Source organism: Psittacula echo (genome assembly GCF_963264785.1).
Source record: "Psittacula echo genome assembly, chromosome: 2".
Classification (NCBI taxonomy): Eukaryota; Metazoa; Chordata; class Aves; order Psittaciformes; family Psittacidae; genus Psittacula; species Psittacula echo.
The window spans coordinates 71,674,122-71,694,701 of record NC_137737.1 but is presented as its reverse complement, the minus strand read 5'-3'; the positions used below and the strand labels follow the sequence as shown (position 1 = coordinate 71,694,701).

Below are 20,580 nucleotides of genomic sequence, written 5' to 3'. Positions count from 1 at the left end.
TACTTTCATGATACACCTTTTGAATTCTTGATTGTCTCAAGTATTTGCTCCTAAACACTGATTTTGATGATTGTGGCCCAGATCTTTCTATAAAGTAGGTATGAGCTAATAATTTACAAAATAGTGGAGACACATGAACATTTACAAAGATTCAGTGTTCAGTTTATGAGAAATAATGTAAAGCTACTTTTAGGGGTAGGTAGAAATAAATAGGTCATAACCCAGAAAGTAAATAGTGATACAGTCACAGTCTATTTTGTTACTGTTTATGGTTCAGTCTTGAGAGTGTTTCTTTTGAAGAGAGAGAGCAACAAATGCAGCTTTATGTTCTCCTAACAAGAAACTGCGTGAGGGTAACTAAGGGCAGCTGAAGTACACGCTATTGAAAGAATTGGACTGGTAGTTGCTACCAGGAATTGTGAGTAAAGAAAGACCATATGGCTTCAAAAAGAAACATGGAAGTTGGTAAAGGAGGTTGTTTGGCACAGGAACATGTCTACAGTCATGCCAAAGTAAAGAAAACTCTTGGCTCTTCTGCCCTGCCTCCAGCTGTGTGTGAAAGGTGCCTGCAGTTTCCACCGTAAGGGGTCCTGTTAAGAGCAAGGAGGGAATGGCAGCCCCTGGAGCCTGTGGTACACTCTACCACGCTTTCTCTGTAGTCACAAGGGGCAAACCAGTCCTCCTCTTCAGAAAAAAAAAGTATTCTGATTTCCAGCAACATGCCGAAAACCCTAATCACACGTCATTACAGGAACTGGATCTTCCCATGGACTGCTAGTGAAACTGACATGTTCTACAAGCCTCTGAAAGCCTATTTAGGGCTACAGCTACAACACACCTGTCCCTTGGATAGGTAAATGTATTATAGAACCTAGTACATTATCAGGCAGCAGTACAATTTCTTAGAGGATGCAGGTAAATTTCTGCATTGGTGGAAAGTCATAACCACTTCTAAGCCATCTGCTGTCAAGGAAGAATAAATGTTAATAGGTTTTGACATTCTGCATATCCCCTTTTCCAACAGTTTCTAACTCTGCTGCTTGTAAAACTCCCCACCTAAATGTTGGGTGAGTTTTAGTTAGCATGAGCTGGAAGTACAGCTGCTTACTTGCATCCTGACTAGTGGGTGTATAGGGGGTCTAAAAATGGGTTAGTGCACCTTCTTGTGCAGGTAATACGGAAGGAAAAATACCCTGAAGAAAGTAGGCTGGCTGGTAGTCTGCTGGGAATTACAGTGCTGTAGTGATCTGCATTCAAGCTGAACTGTACTGAAGCAGAAGAATGGTGGTAAACACATTACAAGCAGGAGCAGCAGGACTAATATCCATGATTTTTGACAAAAACCAGTTTCTTCTGCAAGAACTCTTGACAATGGCTTTGAGCACTGTGAATATCTCTGTTCTTTCTGTGCCTGTTCTCAAATGAGGGAGCTGAACGTCACATGTTACCTGTAAAAGGAGCTTTACCTTATCTAAATACCCCTGTACCTCAGATATTCTACTAATCTATCTCCTAGGTTAAAATAAAGCTCATCCTAAAAACATTACCCAGAGAAGATACTTAATATAGAACAGCTCTACATTTGGGCTGCAGACTTTCCATGGGAAAGAAAAAAGTTCTGCTCAACTAAAGCCAAGCTGACCTTCATACCATGTTTACTTGTGCATCTACTAGCCATCCAGAAAGGTGACACACAGAGATTTCCATAAACAATTATACTAAATTTAGTCTGGATTTACTATCCAGACTGACTGTCCTGGGTTCAGCTGTAACATCAGGACACTGATGAGGCCAGCTGGCTGAATCCAGGAAAGGCAATTTTCCCTTCAGCCTCTTGAATGAAGGTGTCTCACCACGGCTGAAGGAGTGCCTGCAATCACTATTCCTTTGAATGATCTCCCACATGCAGGAAAATGGCAGTTTAGTCATTCTTTTGGTGAGTTTTTAAGTTAAATCTGAAACATGCATGATGCCTATCCATTTTCTTCCCCTAGGAGGCTTAAATTACATAAATCTGCAAAGCAAATTGATGCGCAGAGTTCCCTGCCTCTTTTACAGAACACCCAGGCGCCCTGACAGGATGGGAAATGGGTGATTTTACCCAGTCTCAAATGGCTCTGCTAGCTCATGAAAGCTGATATACCACGTCCATTCCTATTTGTGCGTAATTAATATGTTTCTGTTCATAAAAGCTTAAATAAAAATCCATATATGTTTACATGAGGATCCCCAATAATGCCAAGATCAACAGGCTTTTTTTCTTAAGGCTTTTCTTCAAAAATAATCTAGAAATTCACTTACCATGTGGTAAATTAAGCAGTAGTTGCACCTACGCAATTAAGAGCAATTTAAGACCTCTCAGGGAAGAGCTGCATACCTGAAGCAACAGCTGATACTTAAAGTGACAAAAACTAGCGAAATTCATGTGTGGGAAGATCCTGTACACAGAGAGAAACGGATGCAGCCTAAACACACACTTAATGGAAACAACCCCCTAACAGACATGAATTCAAGTAATTTACCCATAAAAGTTCAAGGAGGTTTCTTGGAATAGTTGACATAGTCCTCTAAAATTCAAGTCACAGGAACATGATCTAGTCCTAGATTCTGAGAGGGTGGTAAATGTTTTTACTTGACTCACTTAATTGGGTTGTGAGACACAGGAACAAGTTGCACAGAGAAGTTGTGGCTGCCCCATCCTGACAGTGTTCAAGGCCAGGTTAGATGGAGCCTTGAGCCACCTGGTCTACTGGAAGGTGTCCCTGGCCATGGCAGGGGATTGGAACTAGACAGTCTTTAAGGTCCCTTCCAACCCAAACCATTCCGTGATTCACATATGTTATTCGATTTACCATCCCACCCATTATGCAATGCTGAACGAGACTCACTGACAAACAGGTAGGAATTCAAGGCATTGATATTTTTCAGTATTAATGTATTTTAGCTTTGCCATGGCAAGACAAAGGCTTACTCAGTACTGAATTCTTTCTGGAGAGGTTTTGGTCCTACATTGTCCATATAGAATGGTACAGAAAGGGTAACAGGCAGCTGTACTTGGCTGTAACTTTGAAGTTGCTAGAAGAGCTGAATGAGAGCTTGGTTCAGCCGGAGAGCAAGAGGAAGATCTCACAGACATACTGCTTGTGTTGTGGGTGTCTCAGAGCTCATGAGAGCACTGTGGGATGCTCTGACTTCCCTTGCAGCTGAACTGCCAGTGCTGGGTGTTCCGTTATGCACCTGCCCATCCCTCAGCAGTAGTGAACACATTTCGAACAGCTCTGCTCACATGCACAGCAGCTGGAAGGTTTTGTCGCTTAAAAGCTGTCTGAAGACAGGAAAAAGGAGGTAGCCCTGACTGACCGATGCATGGGCTTTGAAGAAATAGGTTGTTGCTGACAGCCATCAAGGGGAGAAGCTGTGAGGTCTTGGTCTTCTCATGGAATGTAGTCAGAGACTTCATTCCTTCCATTTCCAGTAGCTGAGAGAACAGTGTCCCTCCAGAGCCTTATGGAGAGAGATCAAACCCTAACTTGTAGTTATCCTGTTTTGAAAAGACTACCTTTTGTAAAGACTAATGAATAGAGAGTTAGGGAGGAGAGAGGAATATTTTGGTTTCATGTCTGGGTATTAGATCCTCCATTATTTTCTATTGAGTACAGCTTTAACTTCATGCTTTGAAATATTTAGGCAAACCATCACTTACCTTTTCATTCTCAGAGATGCATTATTTTCTTCAATTTCTTTCATTCCTGTGTGTTCTGCCCTGCTGAATCCAGTAAAGATCTTGACTGTCATTGTACTCTGTAACCTAAGGGTACAGCTGTTGATACTCCATGTCACACGACAGGAAAGCAGTACTCCACAAGATTCATTTGGAATTTGCTGCTATTTTAATTTAAACATATAATAAACGTGGAGTAACTGCTCAAATTATTTTTCAATGCCTACAAGCAACTGAAAATCAACTCTACTTCCCTCACTCAAGCACAAACGTAAGATTGGTATTTTTATTGAAAATATCAAAAGCTGAGTGTCACCTGGGTCATAGAATCACCCATCTTCTGTGCGACTCATCCACTCCGTTGTCAAAAAATGTAAAAACAGAATGTGAGATTTATTTAAGAAAAGTCAGTCACCTGCTCTTTACCTTCTATATGAAAATGGGTGTCCCCAAATGGAACATTCATCCTCGTAGGCTACATGAGCTATGTTCAGCTCCAAAGACTGAAACAGACTTCCAACTGGACTCCCACAGGAAGGTGCATACCCAGTTTAGCTTCTTGTGCTCCTAGGGCCAGGAGAGGCTGGGGCAGGCAGAGGGCCTTTCCCATGCTGTTCCCACTGGATTCACAGCACAGTAAGTATTTTTGCTTTTCCAATACACCAACTGCAGAACAAAGCAAGCACTAGCATAAATCAAGACAACAAAACACAGGTAACAAACTATGTATCTCTCACCTTCTGGGTTTCCCTGCTTCTTTCCAGCTGACCTTCCAGGTTTTGCTAAAGTATAGTTGCTATTGAAATAGTTCTGAGGTAACAATTTTAGAGCAATTATGTCAGGTTTTAGCGTACCTAATTTCAGCATCATTAGAAGATAATCTAACCACCAGTAGAATCACCAAAGAAGATTCAGCAGTTGTAGCATGAGGGGAAATGTGCTTCTCGTTATTGAAATTCAGCCTGTTGATCATGAACAATCCAACTCACCAAGACGTTCTTAAAACTTAGTGTTAGCCACATACTTTATAATACAACACTCTCTTTTGGCATCCAAAACATTCATGGACACACTGAGCAAAAGCAACACCAGAATAAACTCCTGTCAGATGCCAGCCTATGCCCTCTCACTTTGATAACCCAGTGACTACTGCTTAGTGCAGTGTTTCAGCCAATTCTATAACTCTACACTTGTGATTTAATCCAGATCACATTTCCTAGAATTGTTTATGGCAGCTTCACGGCAAACCAGCACAAAAACCTTACTAAACTTTAAATTACATTCACTGCTCTTCACCTACACACCAAGCCAGACACACTAATGAAGGAAATTAGACATTGTTTGTCCTTGACAAATACAAACTATGTTTTGTTCCATTTTATTATTGCAGAGCAGAGAGACTTCCAAGAAATTCTCTTCACTAACTGCATGTACTTAACGGTACCTTCTGCTATTTCTCCTTGTATAATAGTAGAGCTTTATAAAAAATTTCGCATTCTGTCCTTGTATCACAAAAGAAAGGTAAAATCACACCAAGTTAGAGGATCAGGGATTATGGAGCAATAATGATCAGAAGTGAGCTTCTACCCTTTTGTTACTCAGGTACTTTTAAAAAAAAAGTTTTAAAATGTCACTCAAGTCTAATCACTTTAAATGTCAAAAGGAAATAGAGCAATATTCAGCACTGCTGTAAGACAGCAAAAATGCCCCTTAATCAATGCAAATTGCAACAGCTTTCAGATTGTTTTGTTATCTTCTTTTAGGTATGTTCTCACAGACCCCACCAAATTTCTGTAAGTACTTTAATTTCTAAATTTTTAATCCATGCAAATCTTTTCCAGGTTTTTAAATTAACTCTAACAATAACAATAGGTAAAGGTTTGCTTATTTCATATCTGTAGGATTAGTCGCACTACTTTTATCTAAAACGCCAGGTAAAAAAATACATTTGCAATAGATATATTACTGAGTGAAAAATACAAAACCCTACACATCACAAAAGGTTAATTAAAGTGAACATATACTATCATGGGGGATACAAACTGTAGATGCTGTTGGTTTACCTACATAGACATTTAGGGAAGATATGTAAGTGAATTATTCAAAGTTCGGGTTGCAGTTTCCAATCTGCATAAACACTTCCTATACATTAGAACAGGTGGTGTATAAGAAATGTAGGTTTTAATTGAAAGTACTGATTTGGTTCTTACCAAGAGAAAGCCCAGTACTGATGAAAGAAAAACAGCCGAACAAAAATCGTAGAATGGTTTGGGTTGGAAGGGACCATACTACTCCTTTAATAATGAAACCTACATCAGACAGAGTATATAGAGAATCTGCTGAAGACACTGCACTCACTAACAACGGAGTTAATTAATTGTGCACTTGAATACCTACAAGCATCCTCAGGGTGTGTAACTACAGTTCAAAATAACATGCTCTAGAAGAGACTAAAGGCTTTTACTTCAACATACTGTTTGTTACCTCCCAAGTGCTCTCCCTTAACTTTAATGAAAACAAATTTACATCAATTAACAAAAGCCCTCTGAGTGCTCCAATTATGAAGCATATAAGCTGATAATTACATGTTGATATTTAATTCTTGATTGCCAACATGTCTTTGCATGCATTGCCCTCACCTGTTCAGCCTGGCTGGATGGCTATGACATTAACTACTCAATTTAAGTTGATGCAATTATTAAAACATTAGTTTACCTGCTCACTGCAATTTTGCTTTCATTACGTGTCTTCTTCCAGGCATGAAACATTATTTCTTTAATGATACTTATAATTAGCTAAAGTAAGGAAAATAGTTTTGTTTAAATATGAGAAACATTTTAGAATGAGTGCAAGGAATACAAAATAAACCAGGATACCTAATTTATTCGGCCAGCAAAGTCCACCTCTGTTGTGCTACACTTATTTTCATATGGCCTCAAATCTAGCAATAGGTCTGCTGAAAGTCTGCAAGAGTTCTGCAAAAAGAACAAACTAATTTGGGCTATAGTGCATGTGAAAACACTTCTTGGAAATTATCACCTAGTTTTTCATTTTGATCTTTTCCTAGAAAATTGTTGCGATCATCTGTCTGTTAGTTTCAATGAGCTGAACCTGGCTTTTAACAAAGTACCTCACATGTTGTGTCTGCATTTGAACAAGATGGGGATTTTAGATAGGGAAAAACAACTTCTGTAAAACTAACTGCAGTAGTTGGAGAAAAGAAGTGGGTTTTTGAGGACACATGAAGAAAGTACTATGTGCCAGGAAAAAATTAATCTTTTCACACTGCAGTAACCACTCTAACAAAGAATATCTTCCTACAAACCTTACTTACATTCTTAGCACACGATGTCTCTAACATAATATACGTGCATGTAAACTCTGCACTCGTGAAAAGCACAGGTTCATAAGCTTTGCAAGTCCCAGAAAGAACATCTCAGCCTAGAGTGCAGAGCTCAGGGCACTCCTGAGGAATGACAGGAGAACTCATGCAGTGACAAACACCACACTGCAACCCCTCTGCAGCAGCACTTTGACCCTCTGCATGCAGCTAGGCATTCCTTCAAATGACACTTCTTCCGTGTACCCACCTGTGGCAGACTAATAGACATGAGGTCCTCATCAGCATCCTACCAGCTCTCAGCATCACCTTTGAGTGGCAATGAGACAAGGCCTGGACAGAGCCTGAGTGTTCTGTCAGAAGAGGAACTCTCCCACCCTTTGATCCAGAGAATAGGTACTACCTGACAAGCTGCTATTGAGATTTATGTTTTAATCCCCAAATTTCAGACAATATGACAGCAGTAATCATCTTAGCCTTTTTGCTCCAGCCCTCTGCAAACCCCAAACTGATTGCCTTGCAAAGCTCTGCAGGCTTTGCTGCCAGTTCTGTTAGTCCTCATCTTGAGCTGCATAAGCTCTGTGAGAAGGTGCTGAACTGCTATCACAGGTGTGTCCCACTGCAACTAATTAAAGTGATATCATGTTAAACACTCTATAAAACCTGCTTTCAACTGTACATGTTACCTATTCCACCTGCTTAGGGCTAGAAATATATTGATACTACATTTCACCTATTACAGGCAGCACAAAGTTAATTTTAAAGGTTGCTCGCTTGTAAATCAAAGAGGAAACCTAAAGCTCCAAGAAATCTTTGTGAATGGAAGTATTTGGTTTAGTTTCTACAAGATTATACACGTGCATGACTGTCTGACCATAAGCACCTAAGAGAGTTTGTACTTGCGGGAAACCTGTTAAGAATGGCAAAGGTTTAGAGTCTTTTATCATAAATTCTAACTTGTTTGAAAAGCTTTAGATGTCCATGTTTAGATCTGAGGTCTTTTACATTATAGATTCATAGAATCATAGAACAGTTAGGGTTGGAAAGGACCTTAAGATCATCTAGTTCCAACCCCCCTGCCATGGGCAGGGACACCTCACACTAAACCATGTCACCCAAGGCCTCATCCAACCTGGCCTTGAACACTGCCAGGGATGGAGCATTCACAACCTCCCTGGGCAAACCATTCCAGTGCCTCACCACCTTCTCAGTAAAGAATTTCTTCCTTATATCCAATCGAAACTTCCCCTGTTTAAGTTTTAACCAGGGGGAGAAGTAGTCTTAAGAAGATTGGTATCTTTTACCTCAAACAGGGGACTGCACAAAAGCAATCACAATTTAATTACCCTTTAATCCAAGTACCGAAGAGCAGTAGTGTTCAGTATACTTTTCATTTTGTTTCTCCTTTGTTACCCCAATTTACACTTTCATATTGGGCTTCTCGACAGTGAACACAGCCAAGTCTATTTCCTCAGGTCTGCTCTCAATCCAGTCTCTGCCCAGCCTGTGTATGTGTTTGGGATTGCCCGGACCCAGGAGCAAGACTTTGCACTTGGCTTTGTTGAGCTTCATGAGGTTGGCATTGGCCACCTCTCAAGCATGTCCATGTCCCTCTGGACCCCATCCCTTCCCTCCAGCGTATCAACTGAGCCACACTGCTTAGTGTCATCAGCGAACTTCGATGGTGCATCAGTCCCACTGTCCTTGTCACCAACAAAGATGCTGAACAGAGGTTAAACAGATAATTCTCTTTTTCATTTATACCCTTTGCAAAGAAAAGTTTCACTTGATAAAATACGTGTTCACATTCAGCTGGAACAAGGGAGGGGCACTTTAACACAGCAGAGCTTTTATGGGATATTTACAACTGAGCTGTACATTCAATGTTAGAAACATAAAAGCATACAAAATACACTTGATGACATAGCTCATGCACTTCTAAATCTACTAAATGTTATCATTAACAAAGAGTTTTAAGAAGACTGAACAAATGTTTAATTGTTTAATGAAACATTAAACAAATGTTTAACCCTGGCTATGTGATCAATGGCCACCGTTCTGCCACCACCAGTGCTATAGCACCCCATAGAAAGCAGTTCCGGCTCATGTGAGCAGTGTGAAAAAACAACCAACAAAAGAGACATGAGAGCCACAAATGCCTTGGCAGGACAAAGTTATCTTGTACTCTCCAGTCCCCTGCGGTGCCCCCAGCCCAGGGGCTGCCCTGTGCCAGGGCCACAGCTCTTGGCCTCCTCCTCACCTCACACAACTGCCACCATTTTGTAGCCAGCACGGAGCCTCACACCTTGGGGTGCCCTCGTAATGCCTGCTCAGAGCCAGTGTGGCCCCACCAGACAACCCGCTGCCTCAGCATGGCTCCTTGCCCAATGGCTGTCCTGTCCACAGCAGGGTGCACCTAGGTAGGATGGTGGAGGCTGCTGCCACACGGGGCTGAGGCATCATGGTGGCCCTGAGCCTCCCTAGCCTGCCAGCAGCACTTTCCTCCCACCTACATCTCTGCCTAATTTTCTTCTTTCATTGTCACTCCTGCCACCATCCCCTGAACCTCAGCCATCCCTCAAGTCCCACCGACCCTGCAGTGTATGTCACCCCACAGAGACATCCTTCCTACCACCACCACGCTCTGAGGGCTTGGGCCACATCCCCTCTCTGGGCACAGGGAGGGAAGGGGGAAGAGCTCCACTGTCCCTTGGCTGTTTAACATCTGCTGGAAGCATGCCCTCACCTTTTCCATGTTGTTTCATAATAAGACATTATTTTGTTTCCCCTCTCTTTCCTGCCAGCTAGATCTAAAGCTGGTCTCAGGTCTCTCTGTCAGACTTTCCTTCCTTCTCCCCTCTACCTCTCCATCCCTCCCATGTTTCTGTTGGTCCTACTTTTGCCATCCTCCATGTGTGACAGCAGACTTGCTTTCACTGGTAATCATGTATGGCAGCATCAACTGCCAGAGGGTTATGGTTACCCCATCAGAGGGTTAAAGGAGAACCCTAAATATATTTAATACTTCTGTAGCATAGCTGAATGATGCATGCCCATGCTTCTCTTTCTTTTTGCTCTGATCCCTTTCTGTTTTACTTTCCCAGTGGTTAAATCCCAATGGCTAGGTACACATAGGAGGCAAAGTCTGGATTTTAAGACCTGCTCATTACTATGTGCATGTCTGTGCCCAGATGCAGGTGACTTTCTGGCAACAGCACCACAAGCCTCAACCAAGGCACAGTGATGGCACCCAAAGCACCAGTCCTGGTGCTGCTGGCACTCATGCCCAGACAAGAAACCAGCATCCACCTCAACCTCCGCTGCACCTATACCAGTATCCTTTTGCGGTGCCTGCAGGCAGGCACCCACTGAACCTCTGTGTACATACGTGCCTCCCTGTGTTCCCTTTTTTGTTCCTCCCTGTCACTGCTCTTGAAATCAGAGTCTAGAGTACTGAAATTAAAGATTCTTTTTCTTCTTCACAATTTTCAGCTCCTTGTCATTGAAAGGACATTATCTTGACAAGTAACTGCTGTTTCTCCACGATTTCCTTTTGTTGGCATGAGCTTCCAGCAGCCTGCCCCTGTCCTCTGCAGTGCCTGGTACACCCTCTACCAGAAGACATCCACCAACAGTGGAGAAATTTTCTCTTCAAAAATAATAATTTTGTTAACTCCAAAATAGCTACAGCAAAAGGCTATACTATCTTTGGTGGGATTTTTCTGGGTAATCTGAAGCAATTGGTGGAAAAACATAGTTACGTTTAGAAGCATAAAAATCACAACAAACATCTTCGAGAATCTTCAGGTCAGGCAAGTGAATAGTTTTGTAAGAGTATTAATCAATACACCCTGAGGAACTACTGAACTACTTTCCCTCTCATGAGGATGTTTAACAGAAGGAGTAAGAATCAACACAACAGCAATTGAATACTTCTATTTATTTCTTCATTAATATAGTATTTCCTTCCCCATAGATGAATAAAAAGAATCACTAATAAGACAAGTACTGAAGAACTATCAAAATACAGTGCAATTTCATCCGTTGCTTCTTTTGGAAAACAATCTGCTTTAGTATTATTTAGAAATATCACTGCTGCCTTTTTTACCCCAACCTGAATATCCATAATGGATCCAAGGCACATAACATTGTGTTTTAGCCCAGTACGCAGATATATACCACATCAAAAGATATAAGAATCATATTATTGAAGAGAAAGTTTATTAATGGTAAGGGCAGATTAAGCCACTGCCAGAAGGTGAATTACTTTACTGGTCAAGATTAGAGTTTTGCTTTCTTCTGAAAGAAGCCGACAATAGCATTTATACATTCATCAGATAACCATCTCTCCTTCAGGACTTCACACTCTTTACTGTTGACTGCATGGAGCTTCTCCTTTTCAATACTTCGTAACAGTTGCTTTGACACTGCCAAGGACTAGAGGAGAAAAACAGGAACATTAGGAAGTTCTGTTTTCTATACTGTTTCATAAAATGGAACACAAACACTTTGGAATTCAAACCAGACTGTATTAACACTACTTTTTGTCACCTTTTTGTCAGAAGTAATTATTGCATTTGATCACCAAGACTGCTAATAAGGTGGAGGTGGTTCAGGGAAAGGAAACAGCAGTCCATAATCAGGAGAGATGGGCATAAGAAATTAAACCTGTTCAACTATTTGCAGTGCCAAATGCAACCTACTTTTATCAGCAGCTGGCACGAGTGTCTCCTCTTGTACAATGCAAAGTAATACATTGTGACTCATGTAGTTTTGCAAAACCTAAACTAGTGAGCAGAATGACTGGATTCAGCAAAAAAAGTAAAGCCACCCAGCATCATCTTGAGCACCCACAGAGCACAGAGTGCAATTAATATTGCAGACCCAGTGGTAAGGCTCTTAAAACTAAATCATTGCCAAATAAAACATCTCAGAGGAGGCAGCCAAGGTGTGCACACAGAGACTGCAGGTGGATTAATTAATTAGTTTTTAAGGCTCTTCAGCCACTGCATACAGTGCACTGTCTTAGATTCAGCCAGGATAGAAGAGAGGTATCTGCTTCCCAGTAGCAGAGGGACAGATCTGTGCTTAAAGGAAAATATATTGAGCCTTATTATTTCAATTAAGGACAAAGTGAAACCGAGCAAGAAACAAGATTAAGTTTGGCAGGAGGATTGGGAATGCTAGAGGCTTACAAAGTGGAGGAAAATTTAAAATACTGACGTTTTTGGGGAGGTTTGCATAAGCTTCTAATCTTGCCCAAACCTCCTTCTGAAAAGTGCTCTCGGGGAAGACTTCAGTCACAAGTCCCTGGGCACAGGCTTCTGCTGCAGTCAGCTTTTTATTGAAAAGTAAAAATTCATTTGCCTATATAAAGAAAAGTAGAAAGAGCAATTCAATGAGACACAGGACTTGAGCAATCAGACAGAAAAAGTACAAGCTTCCAAGTCACATTTATTTTACTCTTGCTCATTAATATCTGCCTTCTGAAAAGAGCACAGAATAGATAAGGTTAGAAGGGATATCTACATACTGTTTAGCTCAAACCCCCTCTTCCAGGAGGGTCAGCTGGAGGAGGCTGCCCAGGGCTGTGTCCTGTCAGGTTTCAAGTGTCCTCAAGGACACCCAAGGACACCTTCCCTAGGGTAAGTATACTTTCCCAAGGATGAAGACTTCACAGCATCTCTGCACAACTTGTTCCTGTTTATCATTACCATCACTATAAAGGTATTTCTTAATGTTCAGATGGAATTTACTGTGTTTCAGTTTGTACCCCTTTCCTCTTCCTCTCTCAAGACAAAATTGGGCATTGGCCAGCAGATGGTGACCAATTGTATTGTGCATCACTTGTGTTTCCAGAGTTTTAGTCCTTCTCTCTTTTTTATTCCCTATGACTATTGTTGTTGTTATTTCTATTACTATTATATTTTACTCAAATTATTAAACTGCTCTTATCTCAATCCCCAGGTTTTATCTTCTTCCATTTCTCCTCCCCATCCCAGAGTGGGAAATGAGCAAATGGCTGTGTGTTATTTAGTTTCTGGCTGGGGTTAAATTCCAACACTCTTTTTGTAGTTACTATAATTTAGTTTCCTTGTTTCTGGAGTAGACAGAGCAAATAAGAGTATGGACAGAAGACCAATATATGTTAGAACATATTAGGAAATAGAAGAGGTCTTGAGTAAATATATAAGTGGATTGCTTCATGTTCACAGTTGGAGGAATGGTTGAATACAAGTTTCCCACATGATTGGCAGAAGCCCTACAATACTTGCTCCCTTGCCTGAGAAAGGCAGTCTACCAAGACATTTCTTATGAGAACACTTACTTTCTTTTTTACATCATTCCATCCCATTGTTGGAAAAAAAGATACAACCTTTCACCATACAGAAATTGTCTCAAGAAGGTGGAGGAAGCCATGAGAAAGAAAACCCTAACCAGTTCCACAGTATGGCTTTCAAAGTGGTCACTGCTTTGTTATAGTGCCTGTGCTGACACTGTCATCACATTTCTTGATCTTTGGTTCAAAAGCTGCAAACAGGAGCTTTCTTCAGGAGAAAGAAAGGACTCTTGCTGTGACTCCACTTGCTCTTACAGTTGGAGGATACCAACACACAAAGGTCAGACGATCCCACACAGAGCGCAGACATTCTTACCTTAGCAAAGCCCATGATTTTTGGAAACAGGTAAGAGGAACATCCTTCTGGGCTCTGTCCAAGTTGACTAAACGGGCTGTGAAATGTAGCCTGGCAAAACAAAACAAAACAAAAGAACAAACCAAATCAAACCTCACAACAGAGCATAAGACTGAAGTAGCAGGATTTAGTTTTCATTGTAAAGCTTCTACTGTGATGGAGTTTACCAGAAATACATCTGAACTGTTACCACAACAGGCTTTAAACATCATCCACTAACACTGCTTTATCCTCTCAATGTACCCAAGATCTGACTTTGTATGTATAATTCAGTTTTATTCTCATAATAACTGATGAAGTTACCTTATTTGAATACAGTGCTCAGAGAAACTAATTTGCATGTGCAAAATCTGAAAAGTTAACTACATAGCTCAAATAACTTAAAAAGCATTTTGCTTTCTGAAATAACACTACATTTATTCTACTCCTGAAAAATTCAAGGCACTGAATCTTCTTTCCTCAAATGTTATGCAAATTTAAGAAGAACTTGTGGCAGAAATGCAGCATGGGATCACACAGAACAGTCTCCTAATTTCAAGTCAGCGCCAAACTACAGAATGTTGTTCTGACAACTCATATCATTAAGCAAGGAAATGCTTGTCTCTATTTCTTTAATTTTCATTTAAAAACATGAACTGACACAGAGTGCAAAAGTTGCACTGTAATAGAAGGTAATAATCTCTTGCTGTACTGCAGAGGGCCATACAGTAAGACAGACTAATAGACTTCATAGCAAGAAAGTGGCATCTATATCCTTGTAAGAAAAGATTAGACAACATCTGCCAGGATACAGGCTAGTACTGGTCATGCTTAAGTAAGGGGAGATTAACTACACTAAACTGGTGCCCCATGAACTGGAGCAAAACCCAGCACAGAAGGCAATGCTAACTTACCACCCAAAACACTGATCTGTTGTCAGACCGGGCTGTGCAGTGTCCTGTAAATGTGGCTGGTAATGATCTGCTCTAGGAATAGATGGCTGACAATAAAACCAGATCCTGGATATAGCAAAGCTGGCCACTTCAATGCCTAAGGCACTCCAAACTATTGGAGACTGTGAAACTGAGTATTAGTGTAAGAATGACCTTACTGCATGGGAATTCACAATCCTGGAAAGGGAAGAACAGAGAACAAACACTTTTGAAAAGGTGTCCTGAGTTCAGCAGTAGCAGTCATTTTTCTCCTTCTCAGTAGCTGGTGCAGTGTTGTGTTTTTGACCTTCAGCCTGGAATAACTCTGATAACACCAGTGTTTTTAGTTGTTGCTAAGTAATGTTTACTTCGACCAAGGACTTTCTGAGTCTCATGCTCTGTCAGGGAGGACGGGAAGCCAGTAGGAAGCAGAGACAGGATACCTGACCCAAACTAGCCAAAGCAGCCAAACTAGCCATTCTATACCACAGCACATCATGCTCAGTATAGAAACTGGGGGGAGTTACCCGGAAGGCCCAGATCGCTGCTCAGGTCGGGCTGGGTATCAGTCGGCAGGCAGTGAGCAGTTGCATTCTCTCTCCTTGTTATTTCTCTTACCATTATTATTACTATTGGTGGTAGCAGCAGTGGGTTTGTGTTATACCTTAGTTACTGGACTGTTCTTATCTCAGCCCGTGTGAGTTACATTCTTTCCATACTCCTCCCCATCCCTCTGGGATGAGAGGAAATGGCAGGGGAGTGAGCGAGCGGCTGCGTGGTTCTGAGTTACCAGCTGGGCTTAAACCACGACAGAAAGCTTCAATAAACTTGAAGTTAGCAGTAAAGTTCTCAAGAAGACTAACCTAAGCAAAAGGCTAAGTGAGACCCAGCAGAAATCCCCACAGAACTATAACTAAGGGCACAAGCAAAAGCTGCCCTAGTGCAGGTAGGAAAAAGCAAAAAGTATGTCAGACAACTAAGAATGAAACTAATAAGCATACAGAAAGTAAAAACAAACAAAAAAAAGAAAACAAGGCAAAAATAAGATGCATTAACTCATGATAGCATATACCAAGTATGTGATATATGACATGAACAAATTGGCAACTCTAAAGTAAGGGATCTGGGTAGTAGAGCTGATGACAAGAATATAAATCAAATAACATCGGGGGATGTCAAAACAGTAATACAGTTGGCAGAATGTGGAAGAGTTCTGCTCTGCTTCACATCAGTAAGATGGTACATCTTACAAACATCCAGTTTGTACCACTATGCTTAAAGAACAACTGGAAGGAGCCCAGAGGAATGTGACTGCAGGCCACATGAGGAAAAAACAAATGAATTGCAGCTGTTCAGGTAAAAAAAAACCAACCAAACAAAAAAAAAACCAGAAAAAGAAAAGACAGAGTGGATGTAAACCTGAGACATATCTAACAGTCTAAGGACACTGATGGCTAAGTGCACTTACAGCTGTTGTAAAGGAGAATAAAAATTGTCTGTTCTTTAAATTCAGAAACAATATGTTCACCCTGCAGCAAAAAAAAAAAGATCAGATGGGAAGGGAGGAAGAGGGAGAACTCAATAATCTCCTAGTAAAAGATCAAGGAACCGGAACAGACCAAATAAATCATGCACATTATACAAGCGTATCTGAGGAGTGATATGGTCCCAGTTGATCCTGTGACAGTGCAAACAGAAGGAGTTGGACCCTTACAACTTGTCGTGGTTTAAGCCCAGGCCGTAAATCAGAACCACGAAGTCCACTTCCCCCCCCCACCTTTCTTCCCTCCGCTTCTGGAGGGACGGGGAGGAGAATCAAAAGAATGCAGCTCCCACGGGTTGAGATAAGAACAGTTTAATAACTAAGGTATAACACAAATCACTACTGCTACCACTAATAGTAATAATGATAAAGGAAATAACAAGCAAGAGAATACAACCGCTCACCAACCGGTACCTCGCCCCACCCCCCAGTGTTCCAGCTGTTCCGGGTACTTTCAGTTACATCCTAGGCATGACGTGCTGTGGTATGAAATACCTCTTTGGTTAGTTTGGGTCAGGTGTCCTGTCCCTGCTTCCTCCCGGCTTCTCCTCCTCCCTGGCAGAGCATGAGACTCACAAAGTCCTTGGTCAGGGTAAACATTCTGACCAGCAACTGAAAACATCGGCTTTATCAATATTTTTCCCAGGCCGAAAGTCAAAACCACAGTGCTGCACCAGCAGAAAAAATGACTGCTACTGCTAAACCAGGACACAACTCAACTGTCTTTAGTCTCATAGTGACAAACCCAATCCAGCAGTGACTTCAAGGAAACCCTGATACAGTGCTGAAGCAGGAGTCAAAGTACCACTCACTACGCTCCTGCAAGAGGCAGCTTGCCTAGAATTAAGACCTTGGGTTAAGTTTATCTGTTTAATAACTTTATATAAATGCACAGCAGAGAACATAAAAAATAAGTCATATAATGAGATTCTGTGCTATGCCTTAATACAGCTTTTGGTTATGCATTTGGCGAGTTCCTTTAAAAAGAATCTTAAGTTGAATAAACCAAAGCTTTTCTAAACTTACCTTAGAATTAAGATTAGATAAAATGCCAGTTACTGCACTTCCATAGTAATCCCACACTCGAACGGGGCCTTACAACCATCATTTCACATCAGCTATTCTTTACTGTACTCACTAATACAGTAAAGAGTTTTCAAGCTGGAGTCAGTAACTTGATAACCATAACTACGGCAGGGAAATTCCATGCTTGTTAACCACTGGCTGATGCACCCCAGTGCTAGTAATTAATATAGGTGTTCCTTGGCATAATATAAAAATCCTTTACACCTGTGTGCTCTTTTCTGTGAGATTAACCCAAGCCAAATAACATTAGTTACAGAAAGAGGTGTAAAGACTGCCTTGGGATCACCTATGTAAAGTACTTACCCTGTCAGAAGCGTAGATAACATCACACAATCCAAGGACCGTTACAGTGATTCCAATAGCTGGGCCATTTACCACTGCAATCAGTGGTTTTGGAAAATCAATAAATTGACCCACGAACTCTCTAAAGCAAAGGAAAGAGATGTCCTTGTCTTTCATCAAATATAAACAACTTTCAAAACATGTGATTAGATACTGCATAACAAAACCCATGAGCTAGATTCTATGTAGCATGTTTCTGACCATTTTCAAGATGAATTATGACAAGATCTGAAATACCTGCATTTCCTTACCAACTAAGAATCAAACACATACATGTCAGCACAATCTCCTAGTCCCTGCCATCAAGTTATGAAAGTGCTGTCCTCTTCAGCTACAGTTACTGAATACAACTCACTAACAAGAACAGCCTTTTGACCTGTCTATCCATCTGATTATACATCCATCTTAATCCCACCCATGGGATATCCATTCCCATCACAGACTGTTTTACAGTGAAGTCCCAGCAGGCACCAAAATTATGATGCTACCACAACACAGAATTGCTTCATGCTGTTCTGCATGGGTTTGAAAAACTGTATTTTGTTTCACTTGTCAAGAAGTGCAAAACACATTCTCAAAATATAGCATTTTTGAAAAGTTAACAGCGTGGTAAAACTCCACTTCCCTGGCATCACCGTGCTGCAGTTGTAATAAAGCACCCTGCTTGTGTAATAGTAACAGTGTAGCAAATAGAGTCTTCTCACAATAGCAAGATAAAAGACCATAAAGTACACATGAGACTATACATTGTGCCTAACACCCTACAAAACACTGCAGGTTGGAACACTTGCCAGATGCCACTGAATAACATCCTTGCAGCAAATTCAGGCTGCATTGTTATCACTTTGTAGGGGCAACTGTGATCCACAGACAGCTGGCCTACGTAAAAACTGCAAAACTGAGTACTTAGCTTGCAGTTCATCCTTAAAAAACAAATCAAAACCATTGTTGCTTTTTGTGTATTTTAGATTTTCCATCAACTGCATGTGCTTGAGGAAGCTATACAGCTTGCAAGCATCTCTCAGATGTAATCATCACATAAAGAAGTAAAAGAGAAGACAAAATCTGCTTAAATAGGGAAGAAATGAACATGTTCGTCCCAAAAAAGCATTCCAATCTCTGCGTGCAGTGATGCCCCCGATTTCCTTAGCCGCAGAAAATAAAGTACTTTAATAGGTAGATTCAGCCTCAAAGATGGAACAAGCTCATTACACTCAGTCTCTATTCACAGTATCACAGTATGTTAGAGATTGGAAGGGACCTCAAAAGATCATCTAGTCCAATCCCCCTGCCAGAGCAGGAACACCTAGATAAGGTTACATAGGAATGTGTCCAGGCAGGTTTTGAATGTCTCCAGAGAAGGAGACTCCACAACCCCCCTGGGCAGCCTGTTCCAGTGTTCCGCCACCCTCACTGAGAAGAAGTTTCTTCTCAAGTTTAAGTGGAACCTCTTGTGTTCCAGTTTGTACCCATTACCCCTTGTCCTATCATTGTTTGCCACTGAGAAGAGCCTGGCTCCATCCTCATGACACTCTCCCTTTATATATTTATAGACACTAATAAGGTCACCCCGCAGTCTCCTCTTCTCCAAACTATAGAGACCCAGCTCCCTCAGCCTTTCCTCATAAGGGAGATGCTCCACTCCCTTAATCATCTTAGTCACCCTGCGCTGAACTCTCTCCAGCAGGTCCCTGTCCTTCTTGAACTGAGGGGCCCAGAACTGGACACAATATTCCAGATGCGGTCTCACCAGGGCAGAGTAGAGGGGAAGGAGGACCTCTCTCGACCTACTGACCACCCCCCTTCTAATACACCCCAGGATGCCATTGGCCTTCTTGGCCACAAGGGCACAGTGTTGGCTCATGGTCATCCTGCCGTCCACTAGGACTCCCAGGTCCCTCTCCCATACACTGCTCTCTAACAGGTCGTTCCCCAACCTATACTGGAACCTGGGGTTGTTCCTGCCCAGATGCAGGACTCTACACTTTCCCTTGTTATATTTCATCAAGTTATTCCCTGCCCAACTCTCCAGCCTGTCCAGGTCACGCTGGATGGCAGCACAGCCTTCTGGCGTGTCAGCCACTCCTCCCAGCTTAGTGTCATCAGCAAACTTGCTGATAGTACACTCAATTCCCTCATCTAAATCATTGATGAATATATTAAATAATACTGGTCCCAGTACTGACCCTTGAGGCACTCCACTAGATACAGGCCTCCAACTGGACTCCGCCCCATAGACTACAACTCTCTGGCTTCTCTCCTTCAGCCAGTTCGCAGTCCATCTCACTACCTGATCATCCAGACCACACTTCCTTAATTTAGCTATGAGGATGCTGTGGGAGACTGTGTCAAATGCTTTGCTGAAGTCAAGGTAGACCACGTCCACCGCTCTGCCATCATCCATCCATCATGTTATTTCCTCATAAAAGGCTATGAGGTTGGTCAAGCATGACTTCCCCTTGTTAAAGCCATGTTGACTGCCCCTCATAACCCTCTTGTCCTTGACATGCCTTAAGATGGCATCAAGGATAAGGTGTTCCATCACTTTCCCAGGGATGGAGGTGAGGCTGACCGGTCTATAGTTACCCGGGTCCTCCTTCTTGCCCTTCTTGAAGACTGGAGTGACATTTGCTTTCCTCCAGTCCTCAGGCACCTCTCCCGTTTCCCAAGACTTGGTAAAGATGATGGAGAGTGGTCTAGCAATGACTTCCGTCAGTTCCCTCAGCACCCACGGATGCATCCCATCTGGACCCATGGATTTATAGATGTCCAGATTGCTCAACTGGTCCCTAACCCATTCCTCGTCAACTAAGGCAAACTGCTCCAGTGACCTGACTTCATCTGAGGTCTCAGGAGTACAGGGCTCTTCAGGACTGCCTCCGGCAGAGTAGACTGAGACAAAGAAGGCATTCAATAACTCTGCCATCTCTGTATCTTCTGTC

At 41.8% G+C, this 20,580-nt stretch overlaps 1 protein-coding gene across 1 annotated transcript in view; it reads right to left on the bottom strand.

Annotated features, from left to right (window-relative positions):
• Nucleotides 1-11,337: 11,337 nt before the first annotated feature.
• Nucleotides 11,338-20,580, bottom strand: part of ECI2 (enoyl-CoA delta isomerase 2) — a gene marked incomplete at its 5' end in the record, with an annotated part of 36,293 nt that continues 27,050 nt past the window's right edge. The window contains 4 exons of the mRNA XM_080610745.1: nt 11,338-11,498; nt 12,285-12,428; nt 13,718-13,807; nt 17,600-17,720. Of these exons, the coding sequence (XP_080466871.1) occupies nt 11,343-11,498; nt 12,285-12,428; nt 13,718-13,807; nt 17,600-17,720 (511 nt within the window). The 3' untranslated portion in view covers nt 11,338-11,342. The remainder of the gene's footprint in view (nt 11,499-12,284; nt 12,429-13,717; nt 13,808-17,599; nt 17,721-20,580) is intronic.